The following is a 25022-nucleotide window of genomic DNA, read 5'->3' on the forward strand; positions in this document are numbered from 1 at the left end:
GCGCTTCCGGCCAGCCGTGGCTGGGCAAAGTACGTTCTGGCATCTCAAGAGCAGCCCATCAATAAAGAGATGCTAGGAGTTCATCAGCGTTCATCACAGAAATTAGAAGGGGGTTTGGGCAGGGCACCAGTGGTGTCTGCTACAGCTCCCTACCCTGAATCCCTGTGTGGTCACGTGTCCATTATAAACGTAGAGGGCTGTATTTGTGGAAACGGATTCGACAAGGCTAACAGAATCCCACACCTGTAAGGCTGATCGGTGTCTCTGCTGATCACAGTCATGGCGCTGAGAGGCCTGAAAGCTGGGACGTCATCCAGCCTCCAGAAGAGGATGCAGAGGAGTTGCGCTTGCTTACTAATAGCCTTCTGTTTAATAAATATGTGCATGTGGGCAGCATTTCTTCCGAGACCTCCTTTCCCTACAGGCTAGTAGTCGGGAGAGCAGCTCTCAGCCTCCTTCATGATTTCGATGATTATGACTGTCACCCGCCCCCCCCCCAAACCTAAGAGCAGTGTGGATGAACTGGCCTCATCAGCTTGCAATGTGAGCGCTCCTCGGCACGCAGCATGGTTTTCTTAGGCTCAGGAAGCACATTTCCACACCCTTCTTATAAGACCCCCATGACTTTACGCACACCCACCTGCACGGTGTAGCTTCCCAGGGTGGTGGCCCGTTTAAACCGCCGGCCTTGTTGCTGGGACATCATGAACAGCTGGGCCAGGCGCTGCTCCATGACCCGGGCGAAGCTTTGGTTGTGCAGGCCCACCAGGGAACTGTCCACGCCCTGCAGCACTGTGGACACAGGACACAGAGGGGCTGTCAGAGGAGAGGCTGCCTGCTGACTCGGAACCGCAGCCGCCACCGCTGGCCCCCACCAGCCACTAAGGGCCATGGGCCCGACCCCACGTTAGGGTTTGGCCATCCTTCCCTCACTTTACCCTCACATCAGCCCCAGGAGTTAGGAATCGCTATTGACCTGTTCGAGATGCTGAAAAGGTTAAGTGACTTGTCTAAGGTCACACAGCTAGTAATCAGCAAAGCCAGGGCTCAAACCTGAGCCTGTGGAACCCCAAAGCATGCACTCTGTCCTTCACAAGCTGTGACAGGTGTAACGCTGCTGTATTAGGTCCCAACCTTATTTAAGACAGTATGTGTTGTCAGAGTCCATATGGGAATACAGCATCGCTAATGGGTACAACTACTTGGATTTTTGGTGGTTCCCACTCAGAAGCCCTGGCTCAGCGCTACCCTGATTTTACTTTTCCTTCCCAACAGCTCTGGTGAGAAATCTAAGCTCCACCCTGCAATTCAGCCCCTTCCACATGGGCAAACCCCCCTGTTCGGTGTCCTCTTCCTTGTCTCCTCAATGGGGTCCTTTCAGGGCTCACCCCTAAAGCTGCCCAGGGCCCCTGGGGTCTCTCTCACTTGAGAGAAGGATCGTGTGATAGAAAGATTGGGCTCTCTCCGTGCTGGCCCTTGCCAGTTGGGGGACTTTGGGCAAACCACCGGCCCTCTCAGAGTCCAAGTCCTTTTCTGTAAAACGGAATAAGAAGGGCTACAGGCTATATCACAGCAAATATATTTCTAGTGGGCTTTAAGGTTGAGATGAAATAAGATGTATATAGCAGCTTAGCATAGAGCCTGGTGTGCAGAAGGAAAATGAAACCCTCTCTTTCCATCCCTCCTTCACTGCTCGGCTTCACCCACATCCAGGGTGTCTTAATCAATGGGTTAAGGTGTTGGTGATGGAATTCCAGGCAATGGCTGGTGCACGGGAGAGAATTTAGTGAACACCAGAGCCGTCCAAAGACTGCTGTGGTCAATTACTACGGGGACGACTGCCTTTTGCTGTCTACCCCCAAAGCCAGCCCTTCCTCCGAGACCCTTGGGAAGAAGCACACTTCTTCCCAAACACACGAACACTCCCTCCAAACACAGTCATCCCTGAAAACAAAAATGCTAAAAGCAATTCTCATCTTCTTAGACCAAAACTTACACGGGCTGGGAATGTAATACAAGGTTTTTCATTTAGCAGAGTTTGTTCTACTACAGTCCAGCCAAGGACCATTAATACCACCCGTCTACTGGGATCTAGCAATAGCTTGGATATAAAGACGGCATTGTTGCTATGATGGCATTCTAACAGGGCCAGAACACGCAACGGATGACAACGAGATACAGAGAACGATGCTTAAACCAATCAAGAGAAAAATAAAACCCACAGCTGAGTCTTAGAAATCATTTCTTTGAAACCACAAATGCTAAATAATCCCCACGGAGGGCATAAAGCAGCTTTCCTTCCAGGGCCCTTATGAGGGACTCCCAGCTCAGCAGAACTCCTGCAAACAAAGATAAAACACTCCTGCACTTCCCACTGTGGCCCCTTGGAACCCTCCTGACACAGCTGTCAGGAAGGGCTGACCAGCCTCCTGACCCCAGAAGGAGAGCCCGTGTTCTTGCGCATTCAAAGACACCCCTCCCGTAAAAGGACAGCGCCAACTGCTGAAGGATTACTTCTACACTGGTCTCTCCTAACTGGTGGACAAGAGCAAGAGAGGGGACACAGGATGGTCGAGGGACGTCATCATGGGTTACTTTACAGGAATCCCAGAGATGATGCAAGGGCAGACATCAAAGAAGAGAAGAGTAGAAGCCTTCAGGTGACAAAAACATTCTGGAAATAGATAGTGGTGATGGTTGCACAACACTGTGAATGTACTTAATGCCCCTGAATTGTACACTTTAAAAATGGTTAAGGGCTTCCCTGGTGGTTAAGAATCCTCCTGCCAGTGCAGGGGACGCGGGTTCGAACCCTGGTCTGGGAAGATCACACATGCCGTGGAGTAACTAAGCCCATGCGCCACAACTGCTGAGCCTGTGCTCTAGAGCCCGTGAGCCACAACTACTGAGTCCGCGTTCTTCAACTACTGAAGCCTGCACGCCTAGAGCCCATGCTCCACAACAAGAGAAGCCAATGCACATATATACACTACCAAATGTAAAACAGATAGCTAGTGGGAAAATCACTGGCTATCTGCATAGCACAGGGAGATCAGCTCCGGTGCTTTGTGTCCACCTAGAGGGGTGGGATAGGGAGGGTGGGAGGGAGACGCAAGAGGGAGGAGATATGGGGATATATGTATACATATAGCTGATTCACTTTGTTATAAAGCAAAAACTTACACACCATGGTAAAGCAATTATACTCCAATAAAGATATTTAAAAAAAAAGAGAGAAGTCACCACAAGGAGAAGCCTGCGCACCGCAACAAAGAGCAGCCCCCGCTCATCCCAACTACAGAAAGCCCGGGGCAGAGCGAAAAAGACCCAACGCAGACAAAGATAAATAAATAACTATTTTTTTTAAAAAAAGGTTAAAATGGTAAATCACACTTTATGTTTATTTTACCACAGTTTTAAAAATTGAGAAAAAATACCTCCAGGGAAGCACAGGAAGCTGTACGGGAAGTACAGCTCTGTGGGAACCAGCCACAGAGCTACACGGAATCAACTGGGCAGCTCCCTCATGCCTCGTGGCTCTATTTGCAAAGAGGATGTGTCCTTCTCGAGGCGGCTGGAGAAGAGCAGAGGGTTGAAGCCAGGGGCCTGGGTTTGAATCCTGATGCCCCCTTACCGAGTGTCTTGAGCAAGTTGCCTCGTTTCTCTGGGCCCCAGTTCCTCATCAGAAAACACGGTTATCATAAGCTCCTCCTGACTGTATCATTGCAAAGAACAGTATACTTTATACAAAAACGCTTCCAGCATAGTGCACTTGAGAGGGGGGTGCCCGTAAACAGTAGCTGTTGTTGCTCAAACGCGCCTCCTCCTTCACTAGACACATCCTCACCAGAGGAAGGAATTGCCTGGAAAGCACAGAGCTGTGTTCCAGGACTGTAGCTCCTTTCCTTTTCCCTGAGAAGCACTGTGGACCTCAGGCTCCTGGCCCTCTCTGCCCGCCTGGAAGGGAGTGGAAAGAGGTGTGTGCCCATAGCTTTCACAGAGACATGGAAGCAGTAGCGGGGGTTGGACCCTGGCACGGGGGCCCAGGAAGACCGCAGCCCCTCAGTACATCAGCCAGGGCCCTGGCCACCCACCCTTACCCACCACTGATTCAGCTCAGAGGAGGCGGGCAAGTCCCAGCTGTGTTCCTAGGAGCTTTGTCCAGAGGATTTGGTGGCTGTAACATCACTGGTCTCTCATTCCTTCTTTGTTTACAATTGCACTGGGCTCTAAGATTCCAACGATCAGGCCAAGTGAACTCAAGTTAAGTTGTTTTACTCATGGTTGAATCTCACATACTCAGAGCCAAAAGAACCTCAATCCTCAGCTCACATCTTTTCCTGATTCTAAAGGTGAGCATGTGCTGCCTAGTGGGTCTAAGTTGACTTGCTCAAGGACACACTAGGTTAGTCAGTAGCAGAGCTGAGACCAGAAGAAATCCTGTAATTGCTGGGTCTGGGATATTTTGACTCTGGTAGGTGAAATAAAGACAGATGAATAAGCCTACGAGGGGCTCTCACCTCTGTCAGGCAGCAACATTAAGTCTGTACATTTCTAACCCGCCTCATATATACACCCCTGCCTGCAGGATCCATGAGAGCAGGGTAGCCCCTGGGTACTCTGTAAAGAGGGGCTGCAGGAGTCACCCTAAGCCAGTGATTTTCCACCACAGCGGGACCCACACTCAGGGAGGGGAGAAGTGGATAGTGTGACAAAACATATTTAATATAAGCTTAGTCGGAAAACAGATGAAAACATGTTAGGCTTTTACAATACAAATTACAGGAAGAAAAGTTGCTTCAAATCCTCTTGGCTGTTAGCAGTGAGCAGAAGACAGGATGCCCAGGATGAATATCTGGGCAGACAGGTTATTCTAGGGACTGTAGGTTTGAACAAGTGCTGTCTTCATCTCTCAGTTCCTAATCTCCTACCCCTTCTGGAAAAGATGGTTAAAGTTGGTGGTGGCCGCCCATGGGTCTAGAAAGCGGTTATGGGCCAAAGGGAAGGCAGGAGGGTCATCCTGAGACCTGGACCTGTCCCCTCTTCCCCCGCAAGCACTAATCAACTGATCCAATCAGCCCCAAACACAGTGATGGGTGCCACTGTGTATGCTGATTACCAACAGGCAGCAACAGTGATAACAAAGTTGGATACGTAGGTGAGTGGGCAGGGGTCAAGTCCCAGAAGAATCCCGAAAGCAAGACCATGTATGGAGCTTTTTATTAAGGTTATGTCACTAAAACAGAGGCAGGGCAAGACACAGGTACATGAGGAAAGCATGCAACAGGAGTCTGTCAAGGACAGGATGTTTTATCGTTGAATGTAACGCTTAAAGTTACGAGAAGGGAGGAAATGGCTACAAGTTAAAAAACAGCATTCCGCCGTGCAGGAAACATGCTTTTGTAAATGTTACATAACCTGCTGGTTTCCAAAATGTGTTGCATTGTCTCTCTCGAGCATAAGCTCTGATGGGTTGTTGTTTCCTCTGTAAACGTTTCTTTAGTTGGCCTTCTTAGCAGGTAAAACAATCTCTACAAATCCACGGCTTTGCAGGGGAGAAAGAAATGCAATTTTCTGCAATTTAGGAGAGACCTTGAGCGAGCTTCACCAAGCTCCTTGGTTAGTATTCCAGGCAGCAGCCCATCTACTGCTTGTTTAGGACAGCAAGGGAGGGAGGAGACAGGCAAGGGAAGAAGGCGGTTTGGGAGGGCCTGCTTGTTCAAGCACATCTTCCAGGACTTGCAAAATCTTCCTCCCTCCTTGTAATGGGCTGAACTGTGTCCTCCCACCACTCACATGTTGACGTTTTAACTCCCAGGACCTCAGAATGCGACTGTATTTGGAGATAGGGCCTTTCAAGAGGCAATTAAGATAAAATGAGGTCATCAGGGTGCGGCCTAATCTATACGACTGGTGTCCTTATAAGAAGAGAAAACTGGGCTTCCCTGGTGGCGCAGTGGTTGAGAGTCCGCCTGCCGATGCAGGGGACATGGGTTTGTGCCCCAGTCCGGGAAGATCCCACATGCCGCGGAGTGGCTGGGCCCGTAAGCCATGGCCGCTGAGCCTGCGTTCTGCAACGGGAGAGGCCACAACAGGGAGAGGCCCGCGTACCGCAAAAAAAAAAAAAAAAAAGAAGCGAAAACTAAGACACAGACATACACAGAGAGAAGATGGCCATCTACAAGCCAATGAGAGAGACCCCAGAAGAAAACAACCCAAGTGACACCTTGATTTTAGACTTCCAGCCTCTAGAGCTATGAGAAAATAAATTCCTGTTGTTGAAGCTCCCCCAGCCTGGGGTACGTTGTTACGGCAGCTCTAGCAGACTAACACCCTTCCGTCCCTCCCCTTGAAACTGAGGAGGACCCTGTGGGGCTCCTGGGCATGGAAGCCTTTCTGTCCTTCCTTTCTTGTAGGCAAGACTCCAGCCTCCATGACCCTCTCTGGGTTCCAAAGGGCAGATTCGAACAGTTGCTAATCAAGGGAGAAGCAGCCAAGAGACCACCTGAGATTGAAGGGACCAGAGAAGCTCATCAAGATTAGGAGACCGACCACCTGAGATGAGAGTAAAGGCATGCAGACCCTGCACACACCCTAATCTTATCAGCAACCCCACCCTTGAACTATTGCTATAAAACTCTTCATCAAATCCTCCTGGGTTGGGACACAAAGTTTTTCAAGGCAGGAGCTTGCTGTGTTCCACTTTGCCTGGCAAAGCAACGAAGCTATCCTTTTCTACTTCACCCAAAACTCCGTCTCTGAGATTCAGTGTGTCACCAGTTACAGAGAAGCTGAGCTTTTTTTTTTTTTTTTTTGCGGTACGCGGGCCTCTCACTGTTGTGGCCTCTCCCGTTGCGGAGCACAGGCTCCGGACGCGCAGGCTCAGCAGCCATGGCTCACGGGCCCAGCCGCTCCGAGGCATGTGGGATCTTCCCGGACCGGGGCACGAACCCGTGTCCCCTGCACCGGCAGGCGGACTCTCAACCACCGCGCCACCTGGGAAGCCCAAGAAGCTGAGCTTTTGGCATCACCCTTTATGGCCCGGCTGGTCACTTTTCCTGCTACAAGCATCTGTCCTCTCTCTCCGCTTCCAATCCTTGCTTCTCTAATTTTCAGAGCTACTGTCTGGCTTTTGAAAAACACAAGCAAAAATTTTTTGCTGTTTCATAAATCTCAGCTGGGAAATGTCAAGGAAGAAAAAAGGAAACTGCCACCCAAACACCCTTTTACTTCCATCCACCCTCACTGTCAGGACACGCCCGGGCTCCACCAGGATCAGCGCGGGCGTACTGGGGAGAGAGAAAAATGCATGCCTGGCATTCCTCTGACTTTCATTTGGGTTTTGTAAAGCAGTGCAGAAAGTCCTACGGTCTTTAAATGATCTTTAAACAAATAGACAACCATTCACATGGACATGCCCCAGACGTCCACAGCTTAATGCCGCACCTTTTGATGGGTACACATTTTGCGAAGAGGAAGCTCCTGGGTGGGACTTTCAACGTAGCTGTTCTGAATTGGTTATTTAACCCTCATCTTCAGCATGCTGTCTTCTCCTATCTCGGCTTACTCCACCCACTTCTGGTCCTAGGGAAGTAACTCCTTGGCGTATAAGACAGGACCCAAGAAAAGATGCCAATTCTATCACTGAATGGCATGCAGTTTTTAAATATAAACCAACCTTTCCAAAATGTAGCAGAGGGAGGAACACTCCCAAACTCATTCTACAAGGCCACCATCACCCTGATACCAAAACCAGACAAAGATGTCACAAAGAAAGAAAACTATAGGCCAATATCACTGATGAACATAGATGCAAAAATCCTCAACAAAATACTAGCAAACAGAATTCAAAGCACATTAAAAGGATCATACCATGATCAAGTAGAGTTTATCCCAGGAATTCAAGGATTCTTCAATATATGGAAATCAATTAAATGTGATAAACCATATTCACAAATGGAAGGATAAAAACCATATGATCATCTCAATAGATGCAGAAAAAGCTTTTGACAAAATTCAACACCGATTTATGATAAAAACTCTCCTGAAAGTAGGCATAGAGGGAACTTACCTCAACATAATAAAGGCCATATATGACAAACCCACAGCCAACATCGTTCTCAATGGTGAAAAACTGAAACCATTTCAGGAACAAGACAAACCATGTCAGGAACAAGACAAGGGTACCCACTCTCACCACTACTATTCAACATAGTTTTGGAAGTTTTATCCACAGCAATCAGAGAAGAAAAAGCAACAAATGGAATCCAAATCAGAAAAGAAGTAAAGCTGTCACTGTTTGCAGATGACATGATACTATACATAGAGAATCCTAAAGATGCTACCAGAAAACTACTAAAGCTAATCAATGAATTTGGTAAAGTAGCAGGATACAAAATTAATGCACAGAAATCCCTTGCATTCCTAAACACTAATGATGAAAAATCTGAAAGAGAAATTAAGGAAACACTCTCATTTACCATTGCAATAAAAAGAATAAAATACCTAGGAAGAAACCTACCTAAGGAGACAGAAGACCTGTATACAGAAAACTATGACACTGATGAAAGAAAGAGAATACAAACAGATGGAGAGATATACCGTGTTCCTGGATTGGAAGAATCAACATTGTGAAAATGACTCTACTACCCAAAGCAATCTACAGATTCAGTGCAATCCCTATCAAACTATCAATGGCATTTTTCACAGAAACAGAACAAAAATTTTCACATTTGTATGGAAACACAAAAGACCCCAAAGAGCCAAAGCAATCTTGAGAAAGAAAAACGGAGCTGCAGGAATCAGGCTCCTGGACTTCAGACTATAGTACAAAGCTACAGTAATCAGGACAGTATGGTACTGCCCCCAAAACAGAAATATAGATCCATGGAACAGGATAGAAAGCCCAGAGATAAACCCACACACCTATGGTCACCTTATTTTTGGTAAAGGAGGCAAGAATATACAGTGGAGAAAAGACAGCCTCTTCAATAAATGGTGCTGGGAAAACTGGACAGCTACATGTAAAAGACTGAAATCAGAACACTCCCTAACACCATACACAAAAATAAATTCAAAATGGATTAAAGACCTAAATGTAAAGCCAGACACTATCAAACTCTTCGAGGAAAACATAGGCAGAACATTCTATGACATAAATCACAGCAAGATTCTGTTTGACCCACCTCCTAGAGAAATGGAAATAAAAACAAAAATAAACAAATGGGACCTAATGAAACTTAGCTTTTGCTCAGCAAAGGAAACCATAAACAAGACGAAAAGACAACCCTCAGAATGGGAGAAAATATTTGCAAATGAAGCAACTGACAAAGGATTAATCTCCAAAATTTACAAGCAGCTCATGCAGCTTAATATCAAAAAAACAAACAACCCAATCCAAAAATGGGCAGAAGACCTAAACAGACATTTCTCCAAAAAAGATATACAGATTGCCAACAGACACATGAAAGGATGCTCAACATCACTAATCTTTAAAGAAATGCAAATCAAAACCACAATGAGCAGGGCTTCCCTGGTGGCGCAGTGGTTGAGAGTCCGCCTGCCGATGCAGGGGACACGGGTTCGTGCCCTGGTTCGGGAAGATCCCACATGTCGCGGAGCGGCTGGGCCCGTGAGCCATGGCCGCTGAGCCTGTACGTCCGGAGGCTGTGCTCCACAACAGGAGAGGCTGCAACAGTGAGAGTCCCGTGTACCAAAAATAAAACAAAACAAAACAAAAAAACCCACAATGAGGTATCACCTCACACCAGTCTGAATAGCTATCATCAAAAAATCTACAAACAATAAATGCTGGAGAGGGTGTGGAGAAAAGGGAACCCTCTTGCACTGTTGGTGGGAATGTAAATAGATACAGCCATTGTGGAGAACAGTATGGAGGTTCCTTAAAAAACTAAAAATAGAACTACCATACAACCCAGCAATCCCACTACTGGGCATATACCCTGAGAAAACCAAAATTCAAATAGAGACATGTACCACAATGTCCACTGCAGCACTATTTACAATAGCCAGGACATGGAAGCAACCTAAGTGTCCATTGACAGGTGAATGGATAAAGAAGATGTGGCACATATATACAATGGAATATTACTCAGCCATAAAAAGAAATGAAATTGAGTTATTTGTAGTGAGGTGGATGGGCCTAGAGTCTGTCATACAAAGTGAAGTGAGTCAGAAAGAGAAAAACAAGTACAGTATGCTAATACATATATATGGAATCTAAAAAAAAAAATGGTTCTGAAGAACCTAGGGGCAGGACAGGAATAAAGACGCAGACGTAGAGAATGGACTTGAGGACACTGGGAGAGGGAAGGGTAAGCTGGGACGAAGCGAGAGACCGGCATGGACATATATACACTACCAAATGTAAAACAGATAGCTAGTGGGAAGCAGCCACATAGCACAGGGAGATCAGCTTGGTGCTTTGTGACCACCTAGAGGGGTGGGATAGGGAGGGTGGGAGGGAGACGCAAGAGGGAGGGGATATGGGTATATATGTATATGTATAGCTGATGCACTTTGTTATACAGCAGAAACTAACACAACATTGTAAAGCAATTATACTCCAATAAAGATGTTAAAAAAAAAATAAAGAAAGAAAGAGCGAGAGAGAGAGAGAGAGAGAGAAAGGAAAGAAAGTAAGAAAGGAAGGAAGGAAGAAAGAAAGAAAAAAATAAACCAACCTGATAGGGTGAAAGGGGAAATGAAAGAAGAGATTACCTGTAATTACCCAGTAGTCTCTGGTTGTTTCTGATATATCAAGGTTGGGGTATTCCAGCGCTAAAACAAACAAGAAACACACCAAATTACTTTCACAGGTTTTATATGTAAATATTGTTCAGAGAAATAGACATAGCTGACAATATACCAAGCAGCTAAATCCTGCTTTATCATTCTTGGGAATTCTAGGACATACAGACTGAAACTTGCTATTCAGAAAACTAAAATACTCAGTAAAGGGCTTTTGGGTGTCTGCTTTTGGTTTCTCCATCAAAACCTTCTTAAGTGAAACACTTCCATTGTCAAGACCTACAGGTAGAACCTATCTTAACAATAGCTTTCTCTTTAAAAATTATCCAACCATCACAACACTTTTAGGAATAATTATTTCTTGAATGGATTTTTCCAGTGTCAAGGACTAAGTTTCATAGCCAAATGTAACAGTACCATTTCTTTACAGGTGTGGTGACCATCAGAGTTAATACATGTAAAAGGCTTAGCATAGTACCTGGCACATAGTAAGTACTCAATAAATCATAGTTGTGTTATTGTTATTATTCTCAGAATATCAAGATGATGAAAAACGAAATTCTTCACGTGCTGCCAGGTGACATAATGCCATCTTTAATGACATCATCTTTTCCATAAAATCCAGAAGCATCTTTCCCTAGTATATGGAAAGTCACAAAAGCTTGCCATTAAACAAACATTAAAAAAAACTCTGAGTGTCTACTATGTGCTAATAAGTACATTCACACACATTATCTCACTTATCTACCATATATAAAAGAAGGAAATAGAAACAATTTTGCTAATACATGTTTAAAAAACTAACTTGCCCAGTGACCTTTAGAAATGTACCAATGATTAAATTTAAGAGCATAGATCTTTACTTCCTTGGCTACCAAGTAAATGTTTGGGTACAAAATGTAGGCTGCGTCGTCTTCAAAGTCTATGACTGCTGAATGGTAATGAGGATTATGTAACTGAAGCATTAGAGGAAGATGAGGCCACAAGCCTATGGGGACTTCATTAAGTGAAGTCACGATGCTGACTGCACATGAGTTGCATCATAATATCTATAGCCCGGGCAAGGGCTGTAGGCCCAGGAACATCTGCTGATGGCAGAAGTGGAGGAAACCATAGCAACCCAGATTGCCACAAGGACAGATGCTATACCAGGCAGTGTTATAAGCTCAGAAGGCAGACTGCTTGGGTTCAAACCCCAGGTTCCACGTCTCGCTAGCTATGTCAGAGTAGGCATCTTGTTAAAACTCTTGGAGTTTCAGTTTTCCCATCTGCAAAATGGGGTTAATTCTGCACCTACCTTATAGGGTAGTTGTGAGGATTAAATGAGATACGAGATAAGTGAAGGGTAAAAAGCACCTACTGCTTTTTTCAACGTGTAATAAAGTTTTCATCAATTCAATCCCCGTTGATCACATATTTCAGTTGTGATATAATGACAAAAGAGGTAGCATGTGGCCTGGCACCATGGAGGTTTGCTAAACAGACAAGGCCCCGGAGAAGATGGCAGAGTCCCTGTAGGACGTGGACATACTCACGTTCGGCGATGGTGAGCGGCGGGTAGGTGAGGTAGAACCCCACCAGCTCAGCGGAGAGCTGGCGGAGGAGGCTGCTGGCCACGGTGCCGTTGAGGAAGGAGCTTCGGTTGCCCACCACGTACACCAAGGTGACTGTCTGGGAGGCGTTGGACGTGCTCACCATCTGAATCGACACAGGAGGAAAGGGGAGGGAGACATGCCAAATAAGATGAGGGTCTGTTTCATGGAGGCCGTGGGAGGAGAAGTTTAAGGAGAAGTTGAGGTTAGGAATGAAAGGGAGGTGGGAAGAGAGCAAGGAAGAGATAAGAATAACAGTAGTTGTCACTTACGGATTGCTTGCTTACATGCCAGACATCGTGCTAAGGGCACATGATCTCATTTAATCCTCACCGCAACCCTAGGAGGTGTATCCTGTTATGACTCCCTTTTACAGAGGAGGAAACTGAAGCCCAGAATGATCAAGGGACTTGCCCAAGGTCACACAGCTAATAAGTGACGGAGACAGGATTCCAACCCAGGCAGCCTGACTTCGGGTTTTAACCACTGGTGTGTGTATCTTTTCCAGGGGCTAAATGGTCTCAGGCTACTTTTATGGTTCTGAAAATACATAATAGAGCATAGGAATGGTAAATTTAAGGAGGACTCAACTGCTCAGACAGAGAAAGCCTGAGTCAAACTTATGGGGGTTTTAAAGTTGAAAGGACAGGGAATGCACACCGTCCATCATCAAACTAGTCATGGACAGCGTGACCGAACCTGATGACAAAAAGAATTCAGAAATAGAAAACAGCTTCTTTAGAGAGAGATTCCATTTCCTTGTGGTCTATTAATTCAATGTAAAACATGTGAATATTACTATGAGATGGTGTGGTTTTCTTCTCGTATCTTGTCTAAGTCAGTTTTTTAGTTATGAGGAAATGAGACTTCTATAGGTCAATGTATACATAAAAATATCCCACAGATGAGCTTTGAAAAACAGATGCGGTAGGAAGGCATTCTGCCTGGTGAGACACTCTTTATGGGCTTCTGTGCTGGCGTCTGCCCCTTCCCCCTCCAGATCCATTTGCCACCCTGCCCTCATTCTGCTCAGTGCCCCCAGAGGCAGACCCCTGTGGACCACATCAATGGGCTCCTTGGCCCCCTGGCTTCAGCTGCAGGGAGCTCAGGAGGATGTGGGAGAGAAGGAGGAGAGTGAGGTCAGAGTTGGTGTCAGGGACTCCCTCCCGTGGGGTCACAGCTCACGCTGGGCAGCTCTGGCCTCAGGCTTCCCACAACTGCTGGCTCCTCTCACCGCATCAGCCCCAACTGTCACAGCCTTGGCAGCTGCACTGTCCCTGTGGTTTCCCTAGAGCCCGCCCACACTTCTACAAAGTCCATTTCATTGGACTTTCCTCAAATTATCTTCATTTGAATGTGTCCTCTCTTTCTGCCGGAAACTGATACCCAGTCTGTCCCAGACCTTTGTGTGCTCAGACATAAATATCTCTGCAACGTTCCTTTTAAACCTTACTTTGAAGAAGACTGTCAAGAATAGCTTCTTCATGTTATTTCGAACTTGTTCCCATAAGTGGAAGTTCCTTTTAAATTCTCTAACACAGTAGCGAGAGTCCCATGATTAACGACATACGGAGTCAACTTTTCTGGTCAACTATTACTTCCTTTCCAACAGTATTTCTGGAATGTGGTTTAGCCACAGATATTCATGCCTCTCCCAAGGTACCAAGAAAAAAGGCACTTCTTTCCGAATAATTCAAAAGACCTCACTGCACTGTCACCCAAAAAAATAATAACTAAAATAACTTTGCAACCTTTATCTCTATTCTGAACACTCTGTTTTTTTGCTTTTCAACACAACTAAATCTCACTGGATCCCAAAGAGCTTGCAATATGGTATCTCTGTACATACTACACTCGACCAGGTAAGTTATACATTTTTTCAGATGAGAATTTTTTTATTGAGGAGACATCATTGACATACAACATTATATTAGTTTCATACTATTTTGTGGTAAAATACACATTACATTTTAATCATTTAAGGTGTACAGTTCAGTGGCATTAAGTACATTCGCATTATTGTGCAACTATCACCACCATCCATCTCCAAAACTTTTTCATCATCCCAAACTGAAACTCTGTACCTACTAAATAACGCCCCATTTCTTCCTCTTCCTAGCTCCTAGAAACCACCATTCTATTTTCTCTCTCTATTAATTTGACAAAACTAAATACTTTTTATAAGTGGAATCATACAGTAGTTGTCCTTTTGTGACTGGCTTCTTTCACTTAGCATGATGTCCTCAAGGTACATTCATGTTGTAGCCTGTGCCAGAATTTCCCTCCTTTTTAAGGATGAATAATATTCCATCGCATGTATATACCACATTGACTTATCCATTCACCCATGGATGGACACTTAGGTTGCTTCCACCTTTTGGTTGTTGTGAATAATGCTGCTATGAACATCGGTGTTCCAATATCTGTTCAAGTCCCTGGTTTAAATTCTATTGGGTATATATCCAGAAATTGAATTGTTGGACCATATGGTAATTCTATGTTTTTTTGAGGGAATGCCATACTGTTTTCCACAGCAGCTGCACCATTTGACACATCCACCAGCAGTGCACAAGAGTCCCAATTTCTCCTTACCAATGCTTATTATTCTCTATTTTTTTATATAATAGCCATCCTCAATAGGTGTGAGTGGTATTTCATGGTTTTTATTTGCATTTCCCTAATGATTAGTCATGTTGAGCATCATTTCATGTGCTTACTGGCTACCTGTATATCGTCTTTGGAGAAATGTCTATTCAAGTCCTTTGCCCATTTCTTACTTGGGTTGTTTGGTTTTTTTCTTGCTGAGCTGTAGGAGTTCTTTACATATTCTAGATATTAACCCCCTATAGATACATGATTGGTAAATATTTTCTCCCATTCTGTGGGTTGCCTTTTGATTATGTCCTTTGAGCCACAAAAGTTTTTAATTTTGATGACATCTAACTTATTTATTTTTTCCTTTGTTACCTGTGCTTTTGGTGTCATATCAACAAATCACTGCCAAATCCAATGTCATGAAGCTTTTTTCCCCTATTTTCTTCTAAGAGTCCTACAGTTTTAGCTCCTACATTTAGGTCTTTGATCCGTTTTGAGTTAACTTTTGTATACAGTGTTAGGTGAGGATCCAACTTCATTCTTTTGCTTGTGGAGATCCAGTTTCCTAGTAGTATTGGTTGAAAAGACTGTCCCTTCCCACACCAAATGGTCTCATCAAAAATCATTTGACCATATATGTAAGGGTTTATTTCTGGGCTCTCTATTCTGTTCCATTGGTCCATATGTCTGTCTTTATGCCAGTACCATACTGCTTTGATTACCATAGTTTTGCACTAAGTTTTGAAATCAGGAAGTGTGAGACCTCCAACTTTGTTTTCCTCTTTCAAGATTGTTTCGGCTATTTGGGGTCCCTTGATATTTCAGGTGAATTTTAGGATGCATTTTTCTATTTCTGCAAAAAACATCACTGGAATTTTGATAGGGATTGCATAGGGATCATTCTGGGTAGTATTTGACATCATAACAATACTAAGTCTTCCAATTCATGAGCACAGAATGTCTTTCCATTTATTTGTGTTTTCTTTACTGTACTCTTTTTTTTTTCTTATAGCTAAGAAAAGTGTGACCATTCTTGGGGGCTGCTTAACAACAACTTCATAAATAAGAAGAGATCCACAGGCCTGAAACCAAGGTCATATCACTGTTCCTTGATAGTCATGCCTTGTGCCTTGCAGGGGATACTTTCCCATTACCCCTCTACTCTTAGACTCATATGGGTTCTGACCGTATCTCTTACTTCCCATTCACTCATGCCATGATTTATTTAGCTAATTAGACCCACAACGCTGACAGAATGGAAAGCTGTTGTTTTCATTCTTAGTATCCATTCTCCCTTCTTCCTTGTCAGCACCACAATTCTCCTTGGGGAAACACCTCCTCCTCTCCAATCAGTTCATGTGCTTTGGTTGCAGTTGTCCCACTCAGGTTCCAGGAGTGGGCATCTCAGCCAGACTTAGTTGACTGGGATATTTCATATCCTTGACCACAGTTACTGGTCCAGAAATGGGCACGTGATCCAAGAGGGTTCAATGAAAACTAATCCAGGATTTTGACTGGAATGACACAAAAAAGGCACTCTGGATCCATGAGACTGTAAGTAATAAGGATGAGGCAAACCTGGAGGTGCCAGGGGCCTGAGGATGATGCCGCCCAGAGCAAGGCAAGCCAAGAGACGAAGAGAGAACTTCATGAAGAAATCATGTAAGCACCTGGATCCAACTGCTCCTGAAGTAAGGAGCTGTGAACCTTTCGGTTACATGACCCAATCACTTCCTCTTTTTTGCATAAGCCTGTGAGCTTGGATTCTGTTGCTTATAATCAAAAAGTCCTAACTGAGTCTACTATACTCTAGCCCCTAATATCAATGCTATACAAGTAAAAAATAATTAAGTCACTTTTTTGATGAATCTCTGAACAAATTAAATATTTACATGGTCTTATTCCACAAAAGATCCAAGGTCCCCCACAAATTACATTTAATACAATAAAATGGTAATTTATTAATTACAAAACCAGGTCCTGAAAAAACAGATTAAAGACAACCCTGGGGCTTCCCTGGTGGCGCAGTGGTTGAGAGTCCGCCTGCTGATGCAGGGGACGCGGGTTCGTGCCCCGGTCCGGGAAGATCCCACATGGCGTGGAGCGGCTGGGCCCGTGAGCCATGGCCGCAGAGCCTACACGTCTGGAGCCTGTGCTCCGCAACGGGAGAGGCCACAACAGTGAGAAGCCCGCGTACCGCAAAAAAAAAAAAAAAAGACAACCCTGGGGTGATGATTAACATGTAGCAATCTATGCATGATATAGGAGCCTAGAGGGTTACTAAATCCACACAACAACTTTGGCTCTGGGCTTCCTGCCAGCCAAGGCAAAAAGTGAAAGAGGGTTAATAAAACAATTCACCCAAAGCTGTGGATAGGTTCAAGAGCATCTAAAATCTATTTAGATGCAATTATCTAATTGCCCATTGTAGTCTTTTCCAAGGAATGTTTGTTACTTGCTTTATAAAGTTTCATCTCACGGCCCCTGACTATCATACGACAACACAAGAGAGGATTCTTAAGGCCAAGGGCAGCTTATTTATCTTGGTGTCCCTTCCAGTGCCTGATAAAGAGAAGCTAGTCGATAAGTCTGTGCTTCTTGAATATAATTAGAATATGTTCCTCTGCCACGCTCCAATAAGACTCATGTACCTGTGAGGATCATAAATGCAAACAGAAAGAAAAAGGAGCTGAGTCACACTCCTTACATAAATCTTATGTCTGTGACATGTTTTTAGATCTTAGTCTAATATGAACCAGATCATAATGAGATACTTCCATATATACTTCGGGTGAATCTAGAAAAGGACGACTGCTCATTCAAATTAAAATGTATGCTTTTCACATCATATTGGCTTTGCTGATAATTCACTTATGCTAAATGTCAATTTTAAAACCACTGAGCCTGCGCGTCCGGAGCCTGTGCTCCGCAGTGGAAGAGGCCACAACAGTGAGAGGCCTGTGTACCGCAAAAAAAAATAAAAAAAATAATAATAATAATAAATGTATTAGAAAGGCTTAAGGAAGCTTCAAGCCTTCCCAAGAAAGGCTTGGGAAAATAAATATTAAATCCCAAATCACAGCAGGTACACAGTTTCACAGCATCTCCCTTGTCATGACCACCACACCCCAGACATCCTCATCATTGCCAGGCCTGACTCAACTCGGTGGCCCCAAAGTGGCACCTTCTCCTGTTGATATCACATGCCCGAAGTACAAAGTTACATTTACACCAGGCAGCTTTGAAATGCGGGACCAAATCACTTCTTGCCAACATTTGTGTTCCGGTTGGCCTCTGTCAACTACACAGCTGAAGCACCCTCCTCCTTACCTGAATCGTCAGGTTGCTTTTAGTATTCAGAACTTTCCTCTGGGCGTCCTGGAAGGCCCTCTGTAGCCTGTGTTCCATCGTCTGAGCAAACTTGCAGGACCGTATGTTGTCCGACTGGCTCACAAACTGTAGCACTAGAATGAGAGTAATAAATCAGTGCTCACCAAAGCTCTGTGTCTTAGTTCCTTGAACTTAATAGCAGTCATGACATAAAACGGCATGATTTTACATCAGAGAAATCAGGCAAATAAGGACAGTTGCAATTTTGGAAGTGGCTCTTAAAATGATTTATAACATAAAAGAATTAAAAGCGGGATCTAACCTGAGATTCCCTCCAATGCAAAGGATTTTGTGATTTCATTTGATTGGCATATGGAGACATCTGCTCCAAGACAACAAAATGGCTTAAGAGTGATCATGTCTTCTATTTCTTTGCAGGGGAAAAAAACAATCAGTTGGCCTGCATGACTAAGTTGTTTGAGTCTTTCAATTTCAATGGTTCCTCTACTCTTGTGGTTTACAAACCACAGATCAGAGTCACCAGGGAGTTTGAAAGAAAGATTCCAAGGCCTAAGCTCAGAGATTCTGATTCAGGGGCATCTGGAACATGTTGCTGCAAAGCACAGATTTTATGGACGCTCAACTCTCCTCAGTAACCACTGCTAATCCAGGAAAAAAAAAATACAGTATATGATGCTCACAAGTACGATATACTCATAATTATATAAATTGGGAAGAAAGACTCCTGTGAAGGAATATTTCTAATGAGTCCAGGTTGGAAAAGTTTAGGCTGCTGTGCAGGGAACTTGGACATTTGATTAGCAAGGCCCTTGGAGGAAGGTACACAATGACTCTAAGAAATAACAGAGCAGCTAGTGATGGAGTTTTCAAACAGGTGTCCTCTTGGTACCACCGCGGATCCCAGAATGGATAGGAATCCTTTCCTTCTGAGTTACTTGCCTGTTTTCAGCTGCAAGTAGCCTGCAGGCTGGGGAGTCCACGGGGAGGCAAGTACTGCCACAGACTGCAAGGCTGGGATGTGTTGCTTCAGATCTGCAGTGACATTGCTGATCCCATAAACGCCCAGCGTTTCAATCACTGCAGCAGGCAAGTAGACCAGCCTCCCTTTGGTAGCATAATAACCAACAGTGACATTGTGAGAATGCTCCAGCATGTCCACCTACAAAACAAATGGACCCACAGAACTCAGTGTTCATTTCCATGGTACTTTAAGTTCTTCTTGGTGTTTCTTAGAACCACAACTGTTACTCAGCATGGCTAAGTAATAGGACACTCCCATTTGCCAAATATTCTAACAATCCCATAAGCCTATGGGGATTGTCAAGTCTCAAAATACAAGAATACAACAAAATATAGTTTATATTGAACCTACGGATATAGGATTCAATCTATATTTAATTTAATTCTGGAATAGAATTAAATGTGTGGGTTTTTTTTATTATTATTCTTTAAGTGCCTCAGTATAATCCTGTGAGCATCGATTAGCACCCAAGAAGGCAGGCAGGAGACGGCAGGCAAAAGAGATTTCCAGGGAATGGAATGCTGGGAAAAACAGCTGTATCCTATTTCTCATCATTTATAAACATTAAAAGGCAGAAGTGATAGATTAAGTGGAGGCCCTTCAGGACAGGGGTCAGGTAGTAAATGAGGTGAATTCCTTTCTTTAGAAGCTGAGAGAAGAACTGTTCAGACTTCACTCCATTCTTAGCTTGTGACTGGTTCAAGACCAAGGCAGGGATGGGCCATGGAGAGTTTCTCTTACAGCTGAGTCCTAAGGGATATTGATGATCTGAGCTCATTCTGACCCAACTGGAAGATTCTGAGACTTTCGATTTTATTCTTACTTTGTTTTGTTTTCTTAGTGTTTTATATCAGCAGTTCAGGGTGTTTTTAACACCTGCTTTCCTCCCCCTTATTCTTGCACTTCCATTAGGAGTGTCATGTGTATTTGCCAAAGAAACCAAGACAATTGATTTTGCAGCAGGCTGGGTATGCCTTTGCTTCCTCCACACTGTGTGCTCCCCAGCACGTTGTTACCTAAAGGCAGTGTTCAAGGTGACTTTAGGTGACTTTCTGGATGGAACATGGACTCAGCACCAAATGCCACCAAGTCACCCAGCAAGAAAGTTACTCCCATTCCAACCCTTCCAATTACCTCAAGGAGCAGGTCTCAGTTTGAGGATAATTGACTTTTAACACCTCTCTAATCCTTGCTAACCATATTTTTAAACAAACAAAGGAACACCAGGCCCAGCCTTAATGCCTTCTGTAAGCAACAATGTCTAGCTTGAATTTAACAGACTGTTTCCATTATTTTCATTTTTATTTTTATCTTTTAAAAGTTTTGGCCACACCGCTCAGCTTGCAATATCTCAGTTCCCTGACCAGGGATTGAACCTGGGCCATGGAAGTGAAGGTGCAAATCCTAACCACTAGACCACCAGGGAACTCCCTATTCTCCTTTTTATGATTACCTTTTATTTGTGGCAAATGATCCTGATTACCATTTATGGTGGTAATATCAAACATCCTTTCAACAGAAACGTGTTTAAGTGGTTTTTTTTTTTAATTTTTTGGAGTATAGTCAATTTACAATGTTGTGTTAGTTTCGGGTGTACAGCAAAGTGAATCAATTATACATATACATATCTCCACTCTTTTTAAATTCTTTCCCATATAGGTCATTACAGAGTGTTGAGAAGAGTGCCCTGTGCTAGACAACAGGTCCTTATTAGTTATCTATTTTATATACAGTAGTGTGTGTATGTCAATCCCAATCTTAAGTGTTTTTTAAATAAAAGCTGATTTTAAAAAAAACTAACATGTACTAATTGTCACAGCGGTCTGTGATGATATGCAAAAAAGGCAGAAGCTGTGAGAAAATTTGCAAACAACCAAAGTTTAGTGAAAACTGTCTCAGGTAACCACATGGAAGCATTCACATTTTCAAATAAAGTTTCTGGTGCAGAAACCACAGATGCCTCTCGTGGAGAGCATTTCTTCTTTTTTTTTTTTTCAGAATTACATAAAAGAGATTAACCATGACCAATAAACTGCGTACCCAATCTCCTTCCTAGTCCTTCATGTGGTGGTGGGGAAGGACCCCTAATCTGAATGCAGCTGGGGCACAAAGCATCAAAGGAGGAAGCGACAGCAATATTTTTTAGTGATGTAAAGGGTTGTCCATTGACTGCCCATCACACTTACTGCTTGAAAACTTGGAATCAAACCAAAAGGGTGTAAAGCAAGGCTTCCATCACTTAGATATGCCATCAAAATCAGCTAGTGGCTGTTAAATAGTTCTTGGCATTAAAGTGTTTAGAGAAAAAAAATGTTTACTTCCCTATCTGCTGCTGGCAATTCAAGCAAAGGTGGACTCAGTTTACAAGTCAGAGTAATTTTTAAATGTCCAGAAATAAATCACTAATTGTTCACAATGGTGAGGAAGATAAAGGAAAAACACAATGGATGATTTCTGCAAAATTACACTGACACAATTAAATACTTTCCCCAAACAACAGGATAATGGGACAATTTAAAACAGAACCTCCAGACTTAAAAAAAAAAAAAAACTAGACATAAGGCAATTATCCTCAATTTTCCATCTCAGAATTTGACCTTCTCCAGCTACCATGCATTAGCTATTTGCCCAAATGATGAAAGATTCTACTTCTGTTGTGGCTATGGTACCCAGGTAGGAGGAAAACAATCTAAACAGACTCTGGACCCAAGAGGAAGAGATAGATGAGCCTGGTTACAAAAGCAGGGGGCTTACATGAGCCAAGACGTCATTCTGGTGAAACGCCTTCCGCAATGCCTGTGTGAGCCCTCTGGCTACATTAAACTTCAAGGCTTCACTGATCTGCACCCTCCTTTGGGTCAGAAAGAGAACTGTGGGGCGAAACAGAAGCATGCAATCAGCATAAGGCAGCAGACCTCCTAATTAATGAGCCCTCCTCTCCTCCCCAGCTACCCACCACCTCCTACAGGCTCTGAGCAAAGCTAGTGGGCACAGGTCCAACCAATGGGGCAGCAGCTCCGTTGGTCCCGCTCAAGTCCTAAGGAGAGAAGGCCCCAGCCATTCGTGTGGCCCTAGTGGAGAGAGAGCTAGCATGCTGGTGGTACTTCACTTCTGACCAACGCTGCCTCTGACCCTGAAAGCCAGGCTAAGCCTTGCCTGCCCCTGACCGGTCTGCATGCAAGGAAATTCCTGGAACAGCATCCCTGAGAACCTCCTTAACTGCAGGCCCTGCATCCTAAAACAGCCTAAATCAACCCTGCATCGGGAGGTGCAGTCCTCACCCCACAAGCAGGACAGAGACAGGAATGCAGACCTGGCATGGAGAAGAGGCATTTGTGATTGAACATGACAGGTGCTAGGTGAATGGAAGCCTAGGATGTGGTTGGAGGCCCTTGGAGGAGGATCCAGCTCTGACTTGGGCAAGCGGGTGGGGATCAGGGAAAGTTTCCGGGAGGAACTGTCGCTTCCACTGAGTCTTGGAGGATGATGGGCGTGAACCAGGCCCAGGCCGGAGGGACTGCCCCCTGCCACTCCCAGCAGAGGGAAGACCAAGTGCAAAGGCACAGGGGAGAGAAGTGAATATTTCAGCCTACAATATCAGGCTCGGTCCTGGGGCAGCGGGCAATGAAGGGTTTAAAGCAAAGGCATGTATTTTAGGAGGCTCTCTGGATTCCAGACTGGAGAACAGATTGGAGGGTGGGGGAAGTCTGCAGGCAGAGAGAGAAATCTGGCTGTGGTTTCAGAAATTTAGGTGAGCGATGGTGACGGTGTGAACCAGGGAAGCGGCAGTGAGGGTGGAGGGAAGAGGTATTTAGGAGGTAGAACTGGAAGGAACCGGTCGTTGACTGGGGGTGGCTGGGGTGAAGGGAGGTTGTGAAGAAGAGGGAGGGGAGAATGTTCCAGATTTCTGCACCTAGGTGGCTGGGATGTGGAAAACCAGATGGTATAACTGCTTGAGAAACTGAAAAAGATACTGTGCTTTCTGCTCTGCCTAGTTTCACAATTTCCCATTTTAGAATAAGACACATCTCAAGAGATAATTTCATTTAATTCTTTGCGGGGTGAAGAGGAAGGCGGGACATGAGCATTCAACACTGGCATGTTCTTTCAAATAACGTGTCTAATGCTTTTTATAGCAGACATTGCCACACTATTAAAAGCATCCTGTGCCTTCCTGGCCCGTCTGCTGCAACTCAGAGGCGGGGGCTAAAAAAGACAGCATCTACGCGACTTTTTCAAGAAGGTCTCCTTTTTAACATCAGAAGAAATCTTGGGCGCCAACATAATGTACGGTAGCTGTACTGTTAGTATCTGCTGGTGGAGAAAATACATGACAGAAAGCCCTTCCCAAGATTCTGCATTTTACCGATCACATCATTCACGCGTGTGAGACATCACCGAGGTCTCTACACACAAACTTTGGTGTACATTTGTTGTCTCAGACTCGCTGGCAGAACTGGTTTCCCAGGAGCCTCTGATATCAGGATGGATCCCAGGACTAGAATCCATGTCACATGATGCTCCTCTCCTCTGTCACTCGATAAAGATCAGGGCTTCTCAACCTCGGCATTACCGGTGTTTTGGGTTGGATCGTTCTTTGTCGCCTGACTGTCCCATGCACTGCAGGACGTTTAGCAGCATCCCCGGTCTATAACTCACTAGATGCCCGTAACACCCTCCCTACCCTCCAAGTTGTAGACACCCAAAAACATCTCCAGACATGGCCAAATGTCCCCTGGTGGCTGGGCAGGGGGGCAAAATCGCCCCCTGGTTGAGAACCACTGATCTCAAAGAAATCTAATAATTCCGCTACACCTCTGAGGCCACGATGCACTTGCTGCTTTCAAGTCAAATCAGGACAGTGGACTCTTACCTGTCTTCACCAGGAGCTTACTGGACATCTGACACTCCAGGTTGGATGCCATTTTGCCAGTTGTGACCATGGCCATGGACACAGAGGGAAGAGCGACGTCTGTGTTTTCTGCTGACAAAGGCGGCATCCGGGTGGCCCTTACTGGTGCAGTGATGGACGTCAAGGCTGCCGTGATTGTCAGCGGGCGTGCGGTGGACACCTTGGGCATGTCTGGGTTGGTGGGGTTCAGGAAGCCCGTGTACATGGCTTGTGGTTTCCTGGGGAGGTGTGTTGTGGACAACAGGCCAGAGGCAGTGCCCGTGTTCCCTTGCATGGCCATGGGAGTGCTCACGGTGTGTGCTGTTCTTGCAAACATGTAGGTCGGCGTGAACGAGAAGGCTGGATGGGCTGCCCCTGGTGTCGCCTTTGGGCCAGATGCTGCGTTGCTTGTGACGTTTTTAGCTACAGCAGTGGTCCAGCTGCTCTTGACTAATCCCGAGGCCACGGCCGAAGGGCTGCTGCCGGCGCCCTTAGCAACCAGGGCTGCAGACAGCACCAGTGGACTCGGTTTCCGAAGAAACAACATGGTTGCTGTTGTTGGTTCTGCCTTGGGCGACACCGAGGAGTCCACTGCAAAGAGAGAAAAGCGAAGTTTGTCATTGGTCCGGAATGCACACACCACTGTGGGAATGAATGGATGTAACTTATGGATTTGCTGGGGTGAAAAGTCTCTGAGCACTGGAATTTAGGCAAAACAGCTTTAGGTTCATTAAGTCGATTAAACATAATGAGAATGCCACTTAGAGCAAAGCTATGGTTGGAAATAAGGACACTTAAATTC

The 25022-nt window shown here is 44.8% G+C and overlaps 1 protein-coding gene across 3 annotated transcripts in view; it reads right to left on the reverse strand.

Annotated features, from left to right (window-relative positions):
* Positions 1-25022, reverse strand: part of KIAA1549L (KIAA1549 like) — a 280665-nt gene that overhangs the window by 108502 nt on the left and 147141 nt on the right. For all 3 annotated transcript variants that reach the window (XM_067749478.1, XM_067749477.1, XM_067749476.1), the window contains 7 exons: positions 24203-24811; positions 22084-22199; positions 19248-19467; positions 18288-18421; positions 12306-12468; positions 10741-10800; positions 641-792 (listed from right to left, as the gene is read on the reverse strand). In XM_067749478.1, the coding sequence (XP_067605579.1) occupies positions 641-792; positions 10741-10800; positions 12306-12468; positions 18288-18421; positions 19248-19467; positions 22084-22199; positions 24203-24811 (1454 nt within the window). The remainder of the gene's footprint in view (positions 1-640; positions 793-10740; positions 10801-12305; positions 12469-18287; positions 18422-19247; positions 19468-22083; positions 22200-24202; positions 24812-25022) is intronic.

Source organism: Pseudorca crassidens, chromosome 9 (assembly GCF_039906515.1).
Source record: "Pseudorca crassidens isolate mPseCra1 chromosome 9, mPseCra1.hap1, whole genome shotgun sequence".
In the NCBI taxonomy this organism is placed as follows: Eukaryota; Metazoa; Chordata; class Mammalia; order Artiodactyla; family Delphinidae; genus Pseudorca; species Pseudorca crassidens.